This window comes from Corvus cornix, chromosome 10, assembly GCF_000738735.6.
Source record: "Corvus cornix cornix isolate S_Up_H32 chromosome 10, ASM73873v5, whole genome shotgun sequence".
In the NCBI taxonomy this organism is placed as follows: domain Eukaryota; kingdom Metazoa; phylum Chordata; class Aves; order Passeriformes; family Corvidae; genus Corvus; species Corvus cornix.
In genome coordinates, this window is record NC_046340.1 from 20308716 (window position 1) to 20331267 (window position 22552).

Below are 22552 nucleotides of genomic sequence, written 5' to 3' on the forward strand. Positions count from 1 at the left end.
TTCCTCAGCTTTTTGGCTCTGCAAGTAAGAAACGTGAAAAAAAAAGATTAAGGTCACTCTGTGACTACAGGGCAGGTGCCACAGATTATCTAGATATGGCTCTGCAACCAAAATTTATCTCTTCTGTTTTCAACAATGTCAGTGACATCAGCCCTGCAGCAGAGACAGGCAGGATAACAAGGATGGCACAGCCAGACATTCACCTGTCTAGTGGACTCAGCTTTCACAGATGAGCTTCAGCAGATGTGAATTAGAGGAGCAGTTAAAGAAATTCAGCTTTTAGAGAAGCTGGGTAAAGCTAAAAAACCCATAAGTATAATTTGTGAGCTTTGCCTTTGTTTAGATCTTCATTAATGTCCCTGGCACAGCAAGCAGGTATCTGCTAACGACATCTGTAGACAGACTGAAGTTCTCATTGCTGATTCCGAGGTGCCACTGAAGTCCCAAGAACTACACCAAACCCAAGTTAATTTTCTGACATCTACTCCATTCCCATTTTTCCATCTCAGGGAAAACATTTTTCCTCCAGCCTTCCTCCTTCCCGGATTAATTAATTTTCAAACAGCCCCAGTGTCACAGCCATTTAATATGTGATGGAATTAATTCTTTGTTGTGGGCTGGGTCTCCTCAAATCAGATCCCACATTAAAGAACCTTATCTGTATATAATTAAACTCAGAATCAGTTTGTTATGTGCCTCTTGTCTTCACGGTTGAAAGAAAAAGCCCTTGAAAACCTCGGTGTGATTCAGACCAAACCACACAGCAGAGCTTCCTGAATCTGCAGACATCTTAAAAGAACAGCTCCAAGAACAGAAATTGCCCTGTTTGTTTGAAATCTCAGAGTATTTAATGGCAACCAAGAGAAAAAACAGAACTTAAAGCAAACTCAAAAGATACCCAGTCTCATGTCCCAAGCAAATCATCATGTGTTTAAAGCTGTGCTGCAGCTTCAGTGATCCAAACATGCCATGGAGGGAAGGCTTGTAGGGAAAAGTAACATCTAATTAGAGCAAGCAGTTTTATTGGAGATATTGTACCACATCCAGAACCTTGGGAGCCTTCCTCCACCTGTCTCAGCTCATGAGAACTGTTCGGAGAGTTGCAGGGCCATAGAAGGAAATAATCTATGCTTCTTCTCACAGAGGCACACATCCTCAGCCCATTATAACTGACATAAATATAAATTCAAGCCTTAAGGAGATTTAGAGGATTAAGATCTGCAATCTTTTTGCTATAAGTATCAATCCTGAGACACCCAGTTGCAACATGAATTCAATACAAGAGCTTTTCAGCTCAAAGATGCCACAAAATAATGTCTGCTCTCAGAAACCTTCCTTAAATCCAGTTAGTAATTTCCCATTTCAAATGTGTTTTGTCATGCAGAAGACCACGCCAGGCTCCAGCTACATCCACTTTCATTTCTGCTGTAAGTAAGACACATTTCACAGTCACATAATGTTTTGGGTTGAGAAGGACTTTAAAGCTCATTCCATCCACTCCCTGCCATGGGCAGGGACACCTTCCACTACACCAGGTTGCTCCAAGCCCTGTTCAACCTGGCCTTGAACACTTCCAGGGATGGGTGTCCCAGTTTCAGCTGGGATAGAGTTAATTTCTTCTCAGTAGCTGCTACAGTGTTGTGTTTTGGAATGAGAATAACATTGATAACACACCGATGTTTTGGTTTTTGCTAAGTCCTTATCCTAAGTCAAGGACTTTTTTGTGTGTGTGTGTTGTCTCCTGCTCTGCCAGTGAGAAGGCACACAAAACAAACTGGGAGGGAGCACAGCCAGGACAGGGACAGCCATAACCTCACAAGCACAACCAAATAGCAGAGGTGTAAATGCCAGCTTCCCAGAGAGCCTGTGGAGCTGCACACACCTGAAGCCAACTTTGCGGGAGTAGTGCAGGCAGTTCTCCTTGACGTGGGTCTGGAAGTAGGCGGAGCGGCACACGGCCCCGCACTCCGGGCAGCAGTACGGGGACTTGTGAGCGTGGATCCTCTGGTGGGCACAGTAACTGCACTGGTTGGGCAGCATCATCTGGCACACTTGGCACGTCTGATGGAAGAAAGGAAGAAAGTCAGTTATTCTCTGTTTGGCGTTTTTTTTCCCCCAAATTCACCCCAGAAAACCTCCAGGTTTAAAAAGCACAGGCATACTCCTCTAGCAGCAGCATCATCTCCACAAAGCTCTTTAACTAATCTCCTTATCATCTTTTCCCAACATTTTCACAATTAACCATTCCAAGTAAAAGCTCCATATTTAAACCACATCCTCTGGTTTATTTCCTTTTTACCCCCTAAAAAAGAAAAGCAAACTCTTTCACCTCTTAGCTCTGAGGATGTTCTGAATGCTCAGCACTTTCATTTCCTGATTTGAGAGCACTTTTCTCAACAAGCCCCCACCCCACACCAAAACATCATAAAAAAGGAGGAAAATTATAGCCCAACTCCAAACCCCTGCTGCTGAAGGCAGTGCAGTCCTGATGTGCACCTTCCCCATCAAAACCACTGCTGTGCGTCTTGCAAAATTTCTTTGTATCAGATGAAATTTGAACTTTCCAAGACCACAAACTATGTGTGTTTCCCTTACAGAAACTTCTTGATGACTAGAAATAATGCAAAGCTTCTTTCTCTCCCTACTTCATCCTTAACGAAAACCATTTTTACACGAATGCTTTCTATCAGAACTGCCTTGCAGAAGCATCATTTACCTGACATGTAAAGTTTTTATGTGGATGTATCATCCCATTTTTAACAGCTGTCAAACCTCTGCTCCCTTTCACAGGTGTCTCTATATTCCTTCAAAGCCCAGGAGCAGCTATTCATCCTCTGTAGGATGCACAGTACTGGATGCCTGAGCAGGAGTAGAGCTGGAACAGATCCCAGCCCACCCTGAGACCCTCAGGAGCAAAAACTCTTTCGACAATAATCCCAAGCAAAATCACTCCTCTAACTTAAGAATGAACAACAGCAGGCAGCTAATTATGGATTATCAGATCAGGTAATTTAATTAAATAATTTCTGTGGACTTCACTGCTGGCAGCCAGGGTAGAAACATGGGACAGACGCCCCTAAATCTGAAAAAAAATAGCATAAAATTAATGGCCAACTCCCTTTTCTATATCATTACTATTTCATGCAGCACCTCTGAGATGCTCCACTACATAACATCCATCAGGGAGCTGTCAAAACCCCTGCAGCTAAGAGAAAGCATCACTTATAATAAAATGCAAAGCTATGACAAACCTGAAAGGTTCATGGGGTGGAAGGGAATAAAAAATTAGGCATTCAAAAGTGAAAACCACAGAAATTGCCAAACACATGAAAAGCTTCAGGCACTTGACCCAAGACATGCCACAACTTAAGTTTAGAGGAGAAACGGTTTCTCCAGGAAGGAGAGAAATGAGTGGAAAAACCACGTGGTAGAGAGACCCTATGTACACACCCATCTGCAATTAAAGGAAACTCAAAGAGCATTTTAAATGCTGCAGAAGTCCCCCAATTTCAGCAAAGAAAAACAGTGCTAATGAGGCATGGGAATGGGAAAATGGGAAATAGAAAAGCTCCCAGGATCTCTCTGCGAGGAGTTGAGCAGGACCCTTAACTATCCAAAGTGCACTCAAATCCCCAAGTAAGAGCTACAAGAAGTAAGTAATTAGCAATAAATTCGTAGTAAGTAAGAGTAGTAAGTAATAAGTAAGTCATAAGTAAAAGCAGTTTTATTGTGGTTAAGACGTTTTTTTCTAACTGGCTTGAGATTTGCAATGGAAAATTTATCTCCCTGGCATTGTTAAAACAGGACTCTTCTTGCTGTGATCTCAACTAGTATTTAAGGCAGAGTCAGCACAACCACAAGCTGAAAGCACCTTTGCCCTTGTAACTCAGTGAGGAAACCCTCTCTCCAGATCCTGCCTTGTCAAAGCCAATTTAGTTTGGATTTTAAGTCAGTTTGAGGCTCACCTCTTCCTCCCACACATGTCATACCCACTGCTCCCAAAATCAATCACCACACATTGAAAACCTGAATTTTCACCACTCTGTGTGTTCCTGTGCTGGATCTAAAATATGCCAAAACCACTCAGTATTTGATGAGCTACATGCCAGGGTGCTGCTGCCTGGGGATGTCAGAGGAGCAGCGAGCTCCTGTCACCTCCTGTGTTATGTGAAAGGCTCCACAGGGACCAAAACCATGCTAACACAGGGCAGAAAAGTTTGGGGACTGTGAGCAAGAGGCATCAAAACTGTAGTTATCTACTTCAGGCCTGGCAGGAAGACTGCCAGAAAGTGTGGACACATGATACAGGAATAAAAAGAAGACTCAGTGAGGATGAGGCTAAATGAATTCATTGCTCCTGCAGACACCACGGAAGGAGCTGGAAGGATTCCCACACTGACACCACACACCACAGGGGGGACAAACACCAGCCCAAGGCTCCAAGTTCAGATTGTCTTGTGGGAGAGTCTAGACGTTGGGCAGTAAACAGACAAAGAAGAGTGATGAGACACAAGGATAAATGAGCAAGAGTAAGGAAACTGTCATGGTTAAGCAGCATGACTTCTGAACTTGGGAGAAGTCAATGGAGCTTCTCCCTTCTGGCCACATGGAGCTATCCGGGCTCTCCAGAGGAGTCAACAACCACATGGGTTAGGAAGATCTGAGCTGCAATGGGTCAGGATACCTGGATTTCCCAAACAGCTTTGCAACATCCTTCACTACGGGATTTTGAGGAAACTAAGGTACCACCACATAAGAGAAGGACTTTGCTTGGATAAGTAAGTGGTTAGAAAAGAAGAACAAGCAGTCCTCTGACAAAGCAAGGTCCCCAGGAAGTTCTGCTGGCATTTGGGCTCTTCAAACTGATGGTCATAACCCAGTAGCTCAGCACGTTACAGATAAGGGCTGACCACGAGGGCTGGCTGCAAAAAGAACATGTAGGGCTGAGGGTAATAAAATGAACCAAGCAAGGAACATACTAGAGCTGAGGAAGGTTCCAGGAAGAGAAAAAAAACATAACTGGTATCTTCATGCTCACACTCATCCTTTTCTCAATGCCTGCAGAAGACACGAGGCCAGACATCCAGGGGGATTACAGGAGGTTCTGCTCATCCCTTTTGCACCAGGAGCTGCTGCACTTGTCAGGAGCCAATGTGTGGCCGCTCTGGGCTCCCCACCAAACGCTAAGTCTTGGACACGGAGTGGTTTTTCCTTTTGCAACTATTCTGCTTCGTATGAGAAATTATAACTCGGTTCCAGATGTCACATTTTTATCTCTCTCCTAGTTTTCCATGACTTTTCAAAGAAGTCTGGCAGCAATTTGAGACATTCATTAGTCAGTTATTTCTAAAGCATGTTACCAGGACAGGATTTTGAGTTGTGTAATGTCTGTGTTTTTCCTATACTCCCATAGCCTATGCTTTAATCAAGAGTTATTTATTACAAGTTTTCTTTAATTCTGGTTTGCCTGACACATTTCATTTGGGCTTTTCTTCCACAAGTCACATTCACACACAGGCAAATGCTCAGAAGCTCAGCCGGTTTTGGAATACTTGAGTTGATTCCCATTTTTACTTGTTAGCTTCTTCAAAAGGGAAAAAAAAATTAAATATTCACTGAGATACAGTGAAGATTGAACTACTACTACTCAAAAAAGGTTTGTCTGTTAAACCCAACCCTGTGGCCATAGAGGTGTTTGCAAATCAGGGCATTTATAGTAACACACAGTTTTGCCCCAGACAGTGCCTGTGGACAGGGCTTTAGCATGAGCAAAGAAACATTCCAGCAGTTTTAGTCTCTTTGCTGTTCCAGGGTTAAGTAATGGTGATGAAGTCCACACCTACTTCAGAGCTGCCCCCAAGGCAGACTACAAGGGTCCACCTTCACATGATCATCATGGAGCTTCAGTTAAAAACACTTAGGCACCAACCCTATGGCATGGGACCAGGGCAAGGAAAGAGGAAAAGATTCACAAACCAAATTATCTCTAAACAAAACCAAACCAAAAAAAAAAAAAAAAAAAAAAGCAGACCCCAAAAAACAACAACAAAATTACTAAGGACTCAAAGTGAAACAGTCATAGGGGAACAGAAATTATATTTGCAGACTGCTAATGTTTTAAAGAATGCTTGCCCCTAATATATTCAAACCAAAAATCCCCTACCAGTGGTGCCCTAACAGCCCCAGTTCTTCCCAAATCCAGCCTTTTGCAAGCTATAATTTTTCTGCTTAAGGCAGAGCTGCAGGGGCAGCCAAGGGATCACGGACAGAGATTAGCAGGATCCTCTTGCTATTAAAAAAAAATAGTGACCAATTAGTACTTAAAGTTAAAGGTTAACTTCCCATTAGCTCTCCCTTACTGCCTGGCTGGGATCAATGCCAGCAACCCGCAACCCTCAGCAGGGGTGCTTTAACTGTAGTGCTGTGATGTGCTGGCTCTGGGAGCACAGCTGGTCCCAACACCTTCATCTCTGCCCCCTGTGCTCCCCCTCCCGCATCCCCCACTGTTTGTGGGCCACACTACAGTCAAGCTCCAGATGCTTGGAGGGCTATTTTTGACTTCTTTCAACCATCCAGGTTACAGCACTGCTACACAACATTTTACCAATGTGAGGAGAAGTGGTGAGCAGAGAACTGAATCTGCTGTTGCTGTGATAACTGAACTATACTCCTGCCCAGGTTCTCTCTAAATGAACAGGCATCATTGCATTAACATGTTCAATTAATGGATGAAAAAAACCCCTTCAACAGAAACTCAAGATTATTCATTTGAAGAAGAAAAATCTAGAACCAAACTAATATCCTAAAACCAGTGCGTTCAAGTTTCAGTGACAAAACAGAGGTTAAGGTCAGTCCTAATGTAGAGATTTTATCCTAATTAACACTCCTCTGTTGCCATATCCAAGCAGAGCAGCTATTGTTATTTCCTTAGGTTATAGTTGCCTATTTTGTCAGCCTAAGGAGCCAATGCCACTGAGGGAGCCTGCCTGACCTTCAGCCAAAGGACATGATCACAAGACACCCTTTAATCCCAAACTTCTCCCATCCATCCTCTTTTCTACCTTCAGCTCACTCCCCCCTCACATCTATTCATCCTCAGCCTCGTTGTTGCATGCCACCTCCTCCCTTAGACCTTTTGTATTTGCATCCCTCAACCTCACTAGCTCCCAAACCCAGTGTCCTCCTCAGACCTTCACCAAGACCAACTCCTATACACACATCTCAATCATCCCAACGCAACGATGCTTAAGCTTCAGTAAGGCACTCAAATAAAAACTTATCTTTGGCAACTAAGGCTGTTAAATAAACACAAAATCCATTTTTTTGGTACCTGGAAAAATCCCTGGTTAAAGCATCAGTGTAAATCTAGAAACTTGACAGCTTAGAGAAGCAAAGTGGAATTGCAATGGAAAAATCCACTAGCATCACAGATCTTAGACAACATTGCATCAAACCAGCTTACTTCTGAATTTGCTAAATCTGTAGCTCTTCTCTCTTTATGATCTCAGCTTTAATTTCAAGAATTTCAGTTTCCACATCTTTTCTTTTGACCCACTGTACCGCGTTTACATGGCAAGGTATTGATAGGGAGGTACTGCAGGGGTGGCCTCTGTGAGAAGACACCAGAAGTTTCCTCCATGTTGGACAGACTTCTGTGATGGATCTGTCACTGGCCAAGGCCAAACTCTTGAGCAGCACGTCTGGGATAAGGAAAAGGTAAAAGATGCTGTGCAGCAGCTGGGAGAGGGGAGTGAGAAGATGTGAGAGAAACAGCCCAGATGCCAGAGCAGGTTCCCCTGCGTACCATCATGAATCAATGGTGACACAGGTTGTCCCCCTCCAATCCATGGAGGACCACAGTGGATGTGCCCTGGAGGACACTGCAGCCCATGGAGAGAGCCCTCACTGGAGCAGGTTTTCTGGCAGGACCTGTGACCCCATGGGAGGCCCATGCTCTTCCAGCCTGTTCCTGAAGGACTGCACCCCACAGAAAGGATTCATCCCAGAGCAGATCCTGAAGAACTGCAGCCTGTGGAAAGGACTTATGCTGAAGCTGTTTGTGAAGGACTGTCTCCCATGGGAAGGACTCCATGATGGAGCAGGAGAAGAATGTGAGGAGTAAGGCTGAGTAGGCACCTGGTTCCAACTAGAAATCGGAACTCCCACTTGCTGAAATGATCACTTAGTGGATTAAATGAGTTTTCACACACACAATTTCAAGTCACCAGTGTGACCCCATGTGCTACGTGGCACACGTTCCCTCTCTTTTCTTACAATGGTGATGTTAAAGCCTTCTGCTCTTTCCTCCACCCTGCAGGGTTGATTCCTGCCCACCCGTGATGACCATCTCACAGCCTCCCAGCTCTGCCTTTTTCTTCTCACCTTGCACCCCAATTTCTTGTTTTCCTGGCCTGTCCTTCCCAGAAATCCTGTGTCCCTTCATCACAACACTCCAGTCATGCAATACATCCCATCTCTTTCCTGTGATGTCAACATGACCAGAGTCCTGCACAGAGATCACAGGATCACAGAATGGTCATCATTCATTCCACCCCCTGCCATGGGCAGGGACACCTTCCACTAGACCAGGTTGCTCCAAGCCCCGTCCAATCTGGCCTTGAACACTTCCAGGGATGCAGCAGCCACGGCTTCTCTGGATTGGAGACTGCGTTTATTGCCCGTGGTGTTTGCATCAGCATTAGACACTTCAGAGGGCACCTTCTCCTCACAGCAGGATTGAGCAGACCATCACTACTGCCTGGGCTCTCATTCCCCTGCCTGTCACCCCCAGAGCTCTGCAGTCACTTCTGATATTCTCAGCTGGAAGAAAAATGCAGGAGCAAGACTCTTCCTTTTAGTCCCAGCGAACACCACTTCCATCCTACCCAGGACAGCCCTCCTGTCTCCCTCCAGCTGTCTCCTCCTCGTCACTCTCAGCCATGTCCTGGCCCCCAGTTCCCAGCCCTGCTCTTTATCCCCTTCCCTCCAGCTGCTCTCAGTCCCCCAGGGGCTGCAGGACCACCAGGGCCAGGCATGGGTGGTGAAGGAGAAGAGGGTGGATTGTTGCCTCATGGCAACAGATCACACACTGATTTAAGCAGACCACAGAGCCGCACCCTGGCTTTTCTTCCTCACCAGCCTCTCCTCCTCATCCTGATGCTCTGGTTTGGCCTTGGGTGCAGGCTCTGCTATCCTGCCACTCATCTCTTTGTCTTCACTCCCAGCAATCTCTGCCTGGAGCTCCATTACCCCAACATGCTTTCATCGTAACATCTTCCATATCCCTTTGCTTCTACAAAATCCACAGGGAAAATTTCCATATAAAACAAAATCCATCCTTGCTAGTACCTAAGGACTGCATTAATCACTCTTGGTTTGGGACAGGGAGAAAACAGTGCTTTATGGGGCCAAGGGAATTTTTTGCTGATTTTCAACCCTCTTGTTTTCTAAATTAAAACATGAACTTGGAGGGGGAAGGAAGAGACAAATAGGAAAAATACAGCTGCTGCCTTTCTTTTTTTGCCGCTGGGAAATTACCAGGGCGGCATGTGGTCCGACTAGCTCCTGGCAAGTTTTAGCCAATAAATTATAAAGCATTGATTTAAGAGGAGGAAGGAAGAAGAAAAAGCAGCAATAAAATTGCTTTTAAGTAACTCCAGTGTAGGTGGTATGTAAACAGGACACGTCACAACTCACCGAAAAATTCTTATTGGACAAAAAAAAAGATAAAAGAACAAGAAAAAGAGTAAGGAGGACAAAAGCATAAAGGTTCAAGAAAATTCAGAGGTCCTGAGTTTATATTTTGTACTTCATTCGAGTTGTTAGCTACCTTGGTGGATTTTGGGTGGTCAAGTCAAAAAAGAAAGGAAAAGAAAAAAGGATTAAACATCTCTGGTTACCAGCAGATGGACAATTGTGCCCGAGAGGGTAAGGAAGTACTTTTAATTCTTGAACATGTTATTGTGCACTGGTCTGTCCCTGCCAAGAAAACAAATAAGCTCCATCTCAAAACCAGTTTGTGTCTTTTGTTCCGTTACTTCTGCTGCAAAGCTCTTCCAGAAGTCATTCCTCTGATGATTACAGACCATCCTCTAATTTTCTATGTAAATCTATTTCAGTCTGTTCTTGCATCATTATTGTCCCTAAATTTAAAAGCTCCTTTCTACAAACCTCGCACCAGATACAGGGTGAGAGTGAATACAGAGGACACTAATGAAAAGCACATCCTAAATGCAGGCACCAGGAGCTGCATGGGCTTTGTTCCTCTCCTGTAATTTGAGCCCTGAAAAGGCTACAAAAAACTGTCTGATGCTGATGAACTGCCCAGAGCAATTCCTGTGAGAACGGGAAATACTTCCTATAGGCAGATTTCGTTTCTGGTGGGTAAAAAAGTGCCACTATACCCACCTTAATCCTTTGTCTGCTTCAGTGCTGAAGTAGACCCACCCTCACTTACCAGGCCTTTGCCAAGCTAAACTCATAAAGGTGTTTTAATTTCCCCTTAAGAGATCATATTTCCATTTCTGGTCATTCTTTCCTCACTTATTCCAGTCTACCCTGATAAACAAAACAATACACTTCTTTCCAGCTCGGTTATTTCTAGCAAGAGGGAGCATTACCACAGCCCTGACGGGTGCTGCAGATTGACGCAAGTCTCCTGCACAGTTGTGTCACCTCAGTCATTCAAGGACTTCTCAAGACCAAAAATCCTGCCTTTGGTTGCTTTTCATACTATTCCTACCCAGTCTTCAAGATCATCTAGATCCTCCTGTAAAATACTCCCCACTTTCCATGACTTCTTACTTTGTTAGTTCGGTTCAGCAAATTTTTTTACACAGTCATCCTCCAAGGTCTCCTTAACACAAATATTAACTCCAGAGGTACCCAAAACCATCCATGAGGAGATCTCACAAAAACCTGATCCCAGTTGCAGTTATTTCCTGGATTTTACCTGATTCAGCTCCAGCCTCATAAATCCAACTTCTCCAGTACATCCATTCTCCATGCAGCACTGCAACAACCATCTCACTGAACATCAAGGAGATGAGGATACACTCATTTCTCTATTCCAGAACTAAAGATTAATTTGGCATAAACTACAGCTTTCCACCCCTCCAAAAACATCTTGCTCTAGAACACACCACTGTATCAGACCAAATGGACCTGAAGTTACACAAAACATCTGGTACCACCTCTTCAACATCTGGACAAGCATAATGCCTACATAGAGGTTTGAACAAAATCCAACCTCCCAGCTATTCAAATTCCCATACTGCTTCCTTCTTGCAGTTCAGCAATGGAAATGCAGTACACAGGTGCATTGAGCAACTTAATTCACAAGCAAAAATTGCAGAATTGGCCTCACTAGTTGCCAAAAAAAGGCAAAGTCACTGTGATCCATTAAGGTGATCCACTCAAAACATACATCTAATAAATCCAGTTCTTTCTGTTTCTGAAATGGATTATTCAAGCCTGTATCTTTCCTGCAAGCCATGGAGATCCCATCCCACCATGGTATTCAGCTGGGAGGAACTGCCTACAAATATTCTGTACCAAAATAAACCAGGTAGGATTTCCCTGCTGTACTCCGAGCAACTGCAATCATGTACATGTTTAAAATACAACATTAAGGTCAAGCTCTCAATCATTTTTCTAAAGGTCTTTCCTTTAGAAAACCACAGCACCTTCTCAGCCACATCATCGTCCCCCTCTCTTCCTCCCACTTACTCCAAATCTCCTCCTTTCCCTGCTGTCCAGACCACATCCCTATCTTCCTTCCTTCCTGCAACAGAACTGTGACCCACCCATGTCATTCTCATTTTGGCCACACCTGTGAAGGTCATTTACCCTTTATCTGTCCTATTAATGTGGGATTTACCCGCAGCCATGTAGGAATGTAACACCAGGTATTTCCCAAGCCACCATCTAGAAGAAAGAGAAAACCCAACAATCCCCTTTTAAGCAGCTTTGAGAAACCTGAAAATGTCAGAGTAATTCACAAAGTCATGGTAAGAAATTCCAATTAAAGTGACAAGTCATAAGTATCAACACAGGATGAGTTTTCTCATGGAGCAGAGCCAACTTAGGCTCTTCCCCCTCTCCAATCCAATCATTCCTGCCTCTTATCGCAGGGTGCTCGTCCTTCAGCTCCTGGGTAACCGAAAACATCGTACCGAAAAACAAGTCTCTTTCCTGCTATTTCTTTTCTCCAACAACCTGGATCAACCCTTCCTTCTTAGCAAGGTGCCACACCAAAGCCATGTCCAAAACAGCTTTTGGGTTAAAAGCACCATAACTGAGCACTGCAAAGCCTGTTTGGTTTCTCAAGTTACGGTCACACTGGATGTACATCCAGATTTGGTGTCATTTAACAGAAAAGCTTCCAAGAACATTGATCAAAAATCACCTGGCTTATTTTCCACAGGTTTCCACCTTCTAGTACAAACCCAGGTGCTGCAGATAAATTGCTTTTACCCTTTCCCTTCAGCTGAAGTTGCTCTTTCTATTATATTCTATTATATTCATCTACCCTCTCCAAGAATTCTCATTTTTAGGGACAATCTGGTACCAAGCATCTGAATAGTCACAGATTAAAAGCTTTTGGCCATAATACAATGGGGACCTGCCCTGCTACTTCTTGAAGCTCCTTAGAAGGCATAAATTAAGCCATGTCTTTATGTGAAAAGCATCAGTACTTCCTAGTTTCTCAATGAGGCATGGCAAAGAGTTTGCGCCTGAATTCTGGGATTCAGTAAGAAATTTAAAAATACAAAAAATTTCCAAATTATCAGAGTGCAGTTTTTTGCTATCTTTAGCAAACTATGACAATTGCATCCCATACCACCACTTCCAAACCAACATTTCAATACAGTGAGAAAGACATCAGGTATGGAGGAAGAAATACACAGTTTTTGCTCAAATGCACAAAATTATGATCAAACTCTAGACAGTTAGTCTCTTGAGATCTAGGGATGTGGTTCACAGCCAAGCTTGCCCACAACAATTAATACTACTTCTGCATTCTGACAGATTGTCCCACCACTGCAGCATGCTGTGGATCAAGCATGACGACTGGTGTGGACTGTGGTTTTAATTAGATGTACCAGTATGTAAATCAACACCTTCTGCCCTGTGGACACAGTGGTTTTGAACCACTACTAGGGGCACTTAAATATGTTCACTACAGGTGCTACATCAATGCCTTCTTTAGCAACGCAATTTCAGAGAATCAGAGAACCCCAGACTGGTTTGGGTTGGAAGGGAGCATGAAGATCATCTCGTTCCACCCCCTGCCAGGGGCAGGGACACCTTCCACTAGACCAGAATGCTCCAAGCCCCATCCAACCTGGCCTTGGACATTTATGGGGATGGGGCAGCCACAGCTTCTCTGCACACCCCATGCCAGGGCCTCATCCCATCACAGGGAAGAATTTCTCTACATCCAATTTTCACCACTGCCCCAAAACACAGGTGTCCTGGCACAAATCTGGAGACAGAAACCATGTAAGAAAGTGTTTCTAAAATCAGACACTTGATCCTCTCTTGCTCATACCAACATTTCTCTTTTTTCTGACCAAAATAGAAAGAACAACCCAAGGAATTAACTTAATGCAGAGTCAGGGTATCATCTCAGAAAGGGCTGGCCATGTTCTCCTATTCCAGGAGTTTATGACACACATTCCAACAGCTTCACCTGCAACCTTCTCACACCATAATTAATAGTATTACATTCATTAATACCCTATATGCAAAACCTTCAGCTTCTCAGACCTTGATACTGCTGGGAGCTACGCTGTGTTATCCCTGTGGGACATGTGATGTGAAGGTCATCCCTACCTTTTCCTTTGGACTGCTCAGAGAACCAGGGACCCCTATGAGACCACTGAATTTCACACATCCTTTTACCTCTCAGCCCAGTGACACCAAACACCTGGTAAAAGGCAGTGGGATGGTTTCCATCAGCTACTGCTAAATCCAGACATACAGTTACAGGCATGGGGCACAAATGCTTATTTCCTTAGAAATGTAGCAACTTTATTGAAGCAGATGTTCTGGGAACAGCATGGAGCACCAGGCAGCCTGGAGGACAGCAGATACAGTGGAAAAGGACTCCCAGAGCACTGCATGCATCCCATGGACTATAAGCATGGGAAGATCAAATGGAGGAACTGGTTTCAGAAGCTCAAAGGTAGCCTCTTTTTTCAATGCTTCTCTTCAGAAATACACTGCAAAAATAATCTCACATCTAGCAGAACTACCTGAAGTGAGAGGCTTAAACTCTATTCTTGGTTAAGTTGCAGAATAAATTATTTGATTAGAAGCTAAAAATACTTACTATCACACATTCTTTTCCTCTTTAAGGAGCTCTTGAATTGATAATCCCACAACAGAAATAGGAAGTATGGTTTTAATGCCACTGATTAACATTTTAACTCACTTTGGAGCAGCCACTGTATCCCTTCTCCTGGAATTTTTAATGCCAGACTGCTGACATTTCCTAAAAATGCATTAGAGTTGAAAAATAAGTTCAGGTGTTGACAGAGTGCAGTGCTCACTGGCCTGCCTCGGGCAAGAAACCTGATTACATGGCCACACTGATTCCTTCTGGCCTCGCCATTTTTTATGACATCAAAACCATTCAGCCATAATCTATTTTTTTTTGTTTTGTGGCTGATGAATTTAAGATAACAAAGCATCTAAATGGGACCACAGCAACCTCAATACTCCTGCAAGCCATTCAAGCAGCACAGGGAGGCTCTGGAGAGTGCAGGTGCTCTGACAGCCATGGCAGAGATGTGGTCATCTTCCCAAATGATGGCATGGAGTCCTATTTTGTGAAGCCCTTGCACCGGGAGCCAGCTCTGCTGGCCACCATACCGACCTGGAAAGCTTTCACCTCATCCAAAGAGATAAGGAGAAAGGAGTCCTCGTCCTCTTCAACTGCAGGTTGGTTAACACTTAAACAAGACGAACTGTGTCTTCCAAAATAAAAGCCATAAACAAAGTGTATGGTCCTGGTACACAACAATAATCATCTTCTTCTCTTCATCAGGAGAAACCTAATCTGGAGTTTAATTTAAGGGGATTCCAACCAGGTCCATAAAGGCAGTGGAGACCTGAGCAGGGCAGCACAGGAGGAAGGCAGGAAGCCACTAACAAGGATCTTGAACCCCCCTACACAACCATGGTACCCTCTCGCCCTGTACCACCCAAAGGGAAAAAAAACCAGAACCACCCTCCCACCCCACATACCACAGCAGGCCTGTCCAATACACACATGACCACGCCAACAGCAACAATAGCACCTGACGTGTTACACGGAAGGTTCTGGCACCAGTTCCAACAAAGGCAACATTAAACTGTATCAGATCTCCTCCAGCCATGCTTACAGCACAAAAACCTGTTTCAGGAAACGCTCCACAGATCCACCCCTACGGCTTTCTTGCACGCCTCATCCAAGCAATCTTTCATCTCCAGCACCTTTCTTTGATGCTCGAGGATCTCCATAGTCTCCTTACTCTGCTCTTTTTACTGGCAAGGGGTAAAAAGAGGGCAAGCAAACACCACCAAACGTCTCTTCACGCACATGCGTCTGGGCTCATGTGCATTCCAAATCCTCCCCACAAGCACTTTTTTAGGCAGAGCAACTCATTTGCCACCACCATGCCTACTTTTCCCCTTGAGGACAATCTCTTTAAACTCAGAGAGATTTAACTAATAACATTAAAATGATGACTTACCAGTCTCTCATTATCTTCTGAGGTCCTCTGGTAATGAGCTGCTAAAGAAGCGTAATCCTGCTCCTGCTTGTTACACTCCAAACACTTAAGTCCATGACGGATTAGCCTCTGAGGGTCCGTGTAGAGAGGCAAGGCTGGCTGAGTGTTCGCAGAAATCCCTACCCCGCCTCCTGAAGCAGCAGTGGACTTAGGTGGAGGAGAGGATGAGAGCAAAGTCTGAGGAGATGGAGAGACTGAAGAGCTTGTAGGAGAAGGTGAAAACATTTGGTCTATGGAAATTGGTTTCATGAGCAGCTGAGAACACTGCATGATAAACCCTTTGCTCTTATGATCTCGTGCATGTTTAAGCAAGCTACACTTATTAAAAAAAAGGAGCATAGTTGAACACTGAGTGCACATGACTTCAATGTGAACGCTTCGCCTACTATAGTGTTGAGTCAGGCTTTTCTCTAAGGCAAATGAGTCCCCACATTCCAGGCAACAATACCCAGAAGCAGGTAAATTAATACTAGTGTCAGGCGGGGGGCTAAGGTTCGGAGCATATATCGGCACTGGATTGGCACTGTGTAGCACTTTATGGAATGCCTCCATGACAACAGGAGCAGCTTTCTTGACTTGGTGCACCAGTGGCACTGACATCTGTGTCACCTGAGGCTGGTTTCGCCTCTGTGCCGATGTCTTCGCTGTAACAGAAGCGGCAACACTGTGGGGGACCAAGTTGAGATTTGCCAAGTGCACAGCTTTGGGAAGAAGACTGGAGGTGGTCGTGTTGGATGGCTGCGTCACAGTACCCTGCTGCTGCCTCTTGACCCCCACTTTTATGGCACCGCTGCCACAGTTTGGCAGTGGAGATAAGGACACGGTACACGTGCTGCTTGCAATATCCATTTTCATACTGTCTGAGTAAGGACTCGTTACATTTGACAGCTGGATAGCCACAGCAGCCCCGTTTTTGGTTGAATTCCTGCCAGCCTCACTTTCCATAACTGCACTAGTATCAGGGGATGGGAAAGACTTGATAAACTCTTCGGCAGAAGAGGTTTCTGCAGGTGACTCTTCTGAAGATTTGCCCAATTCATCGTTTTCTGGCAAAATTCTAGTTACAGTCCTTTTAATTTCACCAGAAGATGTCTTGATAGTCTTTATTCTAACTTTGGGAATAGCTGGTGGAGAGCCAGCTGCCATGGAAGGAGAGCCTTTCCCACTGCTGTCACTGCACACGCTCCGAGGACTCTCAGGCTGCTTGCTGGCCTTCCTCACCGCCTCCAAGGGGCTTCGGGGACTCTTTGGTGACTTGGGCATTTTTGGACTTCCCTTCATCCCGTCTTTAAAAGGACCAGGTTCCTTGGTAAAATTTGGCTGATCGCCTTTTGGAATACATGCAACCTTTTTGGCCTGAAGAGCTACTAACGCTGCCACGCAGGACGACAACTTGGAATGAGTTGGCTTTAGCCTCTGCCGAGGTGGTATTGACGAAGACAGGTTTAGCTCAGGCACAGACCCCTTGCAGTCTCCTAAATTATTGTGAGGGAGGTCTCCAAACACCAAGCCTTCTCCAAGAAAGCTGTTGGTATCTACCAAGTCCTTGCTTGACTCCGCAAACCTCTCCACTGCTTTGTCTTGCTCTCTCCTGCTCATTTCCAGCCTATTCTCTGGCTGGCAGTGGATTTCCATCTTCTGTTCCTTTTTACAGTACTGATCAAACATGCTTAATTCGGGCTCTGGCACCTTCCTAAGATGATCTAGGACTGAAGCCCCTGTTGGTATATATATTGAAGGCGGTGGAAAATAGGGAGTTTGGGCATGTTTGGGTTTATCCCCAATGCTGTTCTCTTTGAATGCATCCTCTGGTTCAGGGCTGGAAATGGGGCTAAACTGACTAAATGTTGGCAAAGGCTCTGACTTGCACTGGTCCAGTTTATCAGAGTAACCTCTTGAGCTATCGCCATTAATAAAAGTTGACTCAAACTTGCCATAATTATGGACTAAAGCATGAGCCTCGGCTGGCAGATCAGAGCCACGAAACCCATTGTGTAACAGACCAGGTCCAAGGTGATTCCCCTCCTTTTCTGCCTCAAAAGACTCCTGGCGACTTGTGTTCTTCACTATCACACTCACAACAGGCGCATCAGAGGGAGGCAGAGAGTGGGATAAGGACACACTCTCATCGATGCACATTCCTGACGACTTCAGGTGATTCTCACTCTCCTCCCCAGCTGATGGAATGGTCTCCTTAGCATCCAGGCTAGTCGGATCAGGGATGTCAAAAGCAGCCAAGAGGTCATCAAAATCTGGGGTTTTCATGTCCCCCATGATGAAAGCTAAAATTAAAAGCAGAAGAAATACTTTGTCAAGTACATTCCCCCCACGGACAACCTTTGTAAGATTCATGTGCATCAACATCTTCTGTTACAAAAATCACAGCTGCCCAAAGCCCGGGATGTGGGCAGAGCTGCTCCTCGGAGGTGCTTCAAGCAGCATGGTGGAAGACAGCAAGCATCCCCTTATCCGGGATCCCCGAGAACAGAGCTGGTACAAGCATGACCTTTGAAACGACACTGAGCTCATGCAGGGGACATCTTTTTGAACTGTCAGGTGCATTACTAATCCAAAGCCAGCCATCATCAACACAAGACTCTGAAGTACATTAGCAGAGGGGCTTTTTTGCTTGGCTGGGGTTTTTGTAGAGATAATAGGCAGCAATTGCTGCTTATTCCTCAACAGATTGTCACATCTGAAGAACTCAGTCCTTCCTCAAGGAAGAAAGGCAGGGGCAAACAGCTGGCCCAAGAGACACCGGCCTGAAAAGTGAGATGGCTCCCTACCCTGAGGAATTTAAATAATAGAAATCTTCAGTAAATATTTCAATACAACAGCTCCAAGAAGTGTTATTTGAAACAGGGGCAATCCTTAATTAGGTAAACACGTGAAGCAAAACCACCCAAAGATAGAATAAAGATCCATATCCAAATCGTAAGAAGAAATCATGTTCCCAGCCAGCTCTCTCTTTCTAAGCTCTTCAGAAAGGAAGTGGGGACTTGGAACACTCAACACAGCAACCTACAGCAGGAATAATCAAGCTCTGATGAGATGCATGAAAACTGACAGCTCAGAATTACTAGAACATTTGTGTTCACTTCTGTCAGAGATACCGGATTTCCACTGTTAAACCAAAATATTTTCAAGTTGGTACAATATAGAGACTTCACAAATATTTAATGAGCCATTCTTTTAATATGTTTTATTCAAACCTCAAATTTATGTGAGCTGGTGCATGCTGTATGTAGGGGAGGGGAAAAAAAACCAAAGCATGTCAACAGAACTAGCAGGACACCAGTTCCTGCTTGGCAAGGAGCACCCACAGGCAAGGTAAGTCCTGCCACACTCAATTTGGGCTGCAGTAACGCTGCCAAAGCCAGCAGCAAGAGAGGGAGACTGAGAGGTGGCAGGATTCCAGGACAATGGAGAAGAACTGGGAGCAGAGGTGCAGGCAGAGAGGAGGACAAGGCAGAGGGAGAGAGAGAAGCCATCTGATGCCTTCCCAAAAGGGCCCTGCTTTAAGGCTGCTGTCATTACTGACAGTTGGGTTTAGAAGTTTGTCAAGCATCACACTCAAACCAAACAAAGCCCAACCCTTCTGGCCAGGCTGCTGGAATGGGGAACAACTCCTGGGCCAGGAGAAATCACTTCAGAGTGGAGCACAGGGACACAGCGGTCTTTGAGCTTCAGCTCAGCCACTCCTTCAGACAAGTCCCAGAGGTGCTGCTTTGGTTAATCTACTGCAAAACACTCTGCAGAGATTTACTTGGTCTAAGAGCAGCTTGCTGTGGCTGAGCTTACACTCGTTCTTAAATTAAACCCTAAATATGAAGATGCACAGAGGGCTATGCAATAATTTACGATCATGTCCCTCAAGGAAGTGCAGCTGGGCATGAAGTCCCTGGAAGCCCAAATTATCCATACACTCCACATCCCCAGCACTTGATAAGGACTTTGGAAACAACACAGATTACTGCAGTTGGCAAAGGCACGGACCTGAAACTTCCCATTCCTTTGGGTGGGAAACCTTGTGCCAGCTGGGAGAGAGCTAGGCACCAAAATTTCTGGCACATAAATCCTTTGGAAAGGAAGACACTTCATTCCATAACCTGGCATGCTTGAGTATCGTACAGAGAAAAATGAGCCTGCCAATCACTCTTGACCTTCCCCTTCCCACTCTGGAACACCTCTCTGCACCTGTGTTTTAAAATGCAAGACAAAATAAATCCCAGGTATCTGCAGCATCTCAAAAGATCTTTTTCTTGGGAGAAACCTTGCTTTTTCAGAAAGCATTGGTGTTCATCTTTGAGTCTTATAAAATGTGAATTTACTGTCTTTGCAATCATGAGGGCACAAGTCTCTACTCAAGTATTTATCCACAAAATTGCATCTTAAGCTTGTCAAACCCAAAGCTACAGCTTCTCATAATAAAGCAAGTTTTGACCCAGATTCTAGAGAATAAGCACTTTATCGACAGAAGTGATTTTTAATTAACACAAATTTAAACTTTTGACTTAACACTGTTTATCTCTCATCACAGATAACAAACAGGAAAGAGATACTAAGGGAAATTATGTAAACTAGCTTGTGAGGAAAGCTGAAAATAAAGAACTTTGTCCTTACTCCATCATTCTTGTGCAAAGGACTGAGAACCCAAGCTTGGGATGCAACGAAAATGTGGAGGCTGAGATTTGCAAAGCAGTAGAAGAGGTGAATAAAATCAGCAAAGAAGGATTTATGAAGTAAAGAGTATATTTCAGTGTGCAAACTCAGCCCCACTATAGCACATTTCTCCAGGGCTCAGGAAACCTAGAAGGCTCCAAGCCATCCAAAAAAACCCTGGGGAAGGATGTGAAATCCCAGAGCCTTGTGCTATGGATTAGCTTCAAAGTCAAGGAGAGGCACCACAGGACCCGCATCCTGCACCCACTCCACACAAACCTTTTGCTAGCAGTGCTATTCCCAGGGGCTTTTGGAGATCGGAAGTAGATGCTCTGCAGCTTTCAAACCAGGAAGGAGGTTTGAGATTGCCACTTAACAGTGAAGCATGAAAGCATAATTTCCCAGTTACACCAAGAAAATTAATCATAGAACGGCTTGGGGTGGAAGGGACCTTGATGACCATCTAGCTCCAATCCCCTGCTGTGGGGATTGATCACATACATTGCCATTACTAAATATTGATAATTCTGCAAAACAACAGCGTACAAGGGAAAACATCTGCCAAGGGTTGCTCACACGGCGCTGGTGTCTCCGGGAGGGGATGAAGAGACTGCATGCCACGGGAATCCCTTGGGAAGGCAGGAATAGCAGGCGCCGGGAAGCGCGGGGAGAGCAAGGGATGGGGGAAGCAGCCGCGCAGGGGCTGTCAGGGCTGCGGGGAAGGCACGGGGCAGCCGCAGCTGGCGGAGGACTACACCAGAGGGCGGCTCAGTGGCAGGCGGGACCCGGGGCTGTAACACCCGTGAAAGTTTCATGAGCCCGGTGCGGTTCTCGGTGCGAACGGGGCCGCTGGGCTGGGGACTCGTCCGGCCCGTGGCACCCCTACACACAGAGACACTCACCCACACACACCACCCCCGGCCCACGCCGTCCCACCCGAGACAAAGGCCGGACCCGCCGCCCCCCGCGCTGACAGCCGAGCCCAGCCCGGCCCGGCCCGGCCCGGCCCCGCCACACGTGGGCCGCCCGCCGAACTTAGTTTGTCCCGGCACCGCCGGGCCGGGCCGGGCCGGGCCGAGCCGGGCCGGGCTGGACCGGGCCGGGCCGGGCCGGGCCGCCGCGGGCAACGCAGCAGAGCCGGGGCCGGGAGCCGGGGAATGGGGAGAGGTGGCGGCCTGCGGGCCGGAAGAGCCGGTACGGGCGCGCAGGGCTCGGTGCGCCGGCGGCGGGGCCGCCCGCCCTGCCCGCGGGGCGGCAGCACCGCCCGGCCGCGGAGCCGGCGGGAAGGAGGGAGCGCGGGAGGGCGGAGGGCAGCGGGAGGGGCGGGCCCGGCGCGGCCGGACCCGGGCGGGCGGGCAGGACTCACCCACGCAGGCGGCTCCTCTGGGCCCGCCGGGCCCGCGCGGCCTCACCCCGCACCGGGCACCAACGGCCGCAACATGGCGGCGGCGGCGGCGGGCGGGGCCGGGGGCGGGCCGGGGCGGGCCGGGCGCGGCGGAACCGCCCCCCCTTCCCTTCCCTTCCCTTCCCTTCCCTTCCCTTCCCTTCCCTTCCCTTCCCTTCCCTTCCCTTCCCTTCCCTTCCCTTCCCTTCCCTTCCCTTCCCTTCCCTTCCCTTCCCTTCCCTTCCCAGAGACTCGCCACCCCGGGGCCCCGCTGCCGCTCCCCCTCCGGGAGGCTCCTGGCAGAGGCGCCCACGGGCCCGGCCTGGACCCGCCGCCCTCTCATGCCGCCGGGGCCCCGCGCTCCCGCTGTTCTTGGGTTTCCTCACCAAAACCTCCCCCGAGAACAGCTCCCGCTGCAGTCCCCGCTCCGTGTCTTCAACTCCTTCCTCGCTGTGTCCCACACCCACCGTGATGCAGTTTGCTCACAATTACACTGATCGACCCACTGATCTCCCATAAAAGCAAGAGCAAAGATGTGTGGAGCTCCAGGCTGGTGAGCCTCACACTGATCCCTGGGAAGGCAACGGAGCCAATAACACCTGGAGTCGTTTCCAAACACACCGAGGACAAGGAGATGTCTGGGATCTGTCAGCACAAGTTACAAAGGGCTTCCATCCCTGATAACTTGATGCCTTCTGCATCGGAATTACTAGAATGGTAGATTTAG

General features: G+C 46.5%; 1 protein-coding gene across 1 annotated transcript in view; it reads right to left on the reverse strand.

The window, feature by feature from the left end:
- ZNF592 (zinc finger protein 592) overlaps window positions 1-21898 on the reverse strand; it is a 35997-nt gene extending 14099 nt beyond the window's left edge. Inside the window, exons 1-3 of the mRNA XM_039557763.1 lie at window positions 21808-21898; window positions 15741-18061; window positions 1883-2061 (exon numbers count right to left, since the gene is read on the reverse strand). Coding sequence (XP_039413697.1) covers window positions 1883-2061; window positions 15741-18053 — 2492 coding nt within the window. The 5' untranslated portion in view covers window positions 18054-18061; window positions 21808-21898. The remainder of the gene's footprint in view (window positions 1-1882; window positions 2062-15740; window positions 18062-21807) is intronic.
- Window positions 21899-22552: the final 654 nt, after the last annotated feature.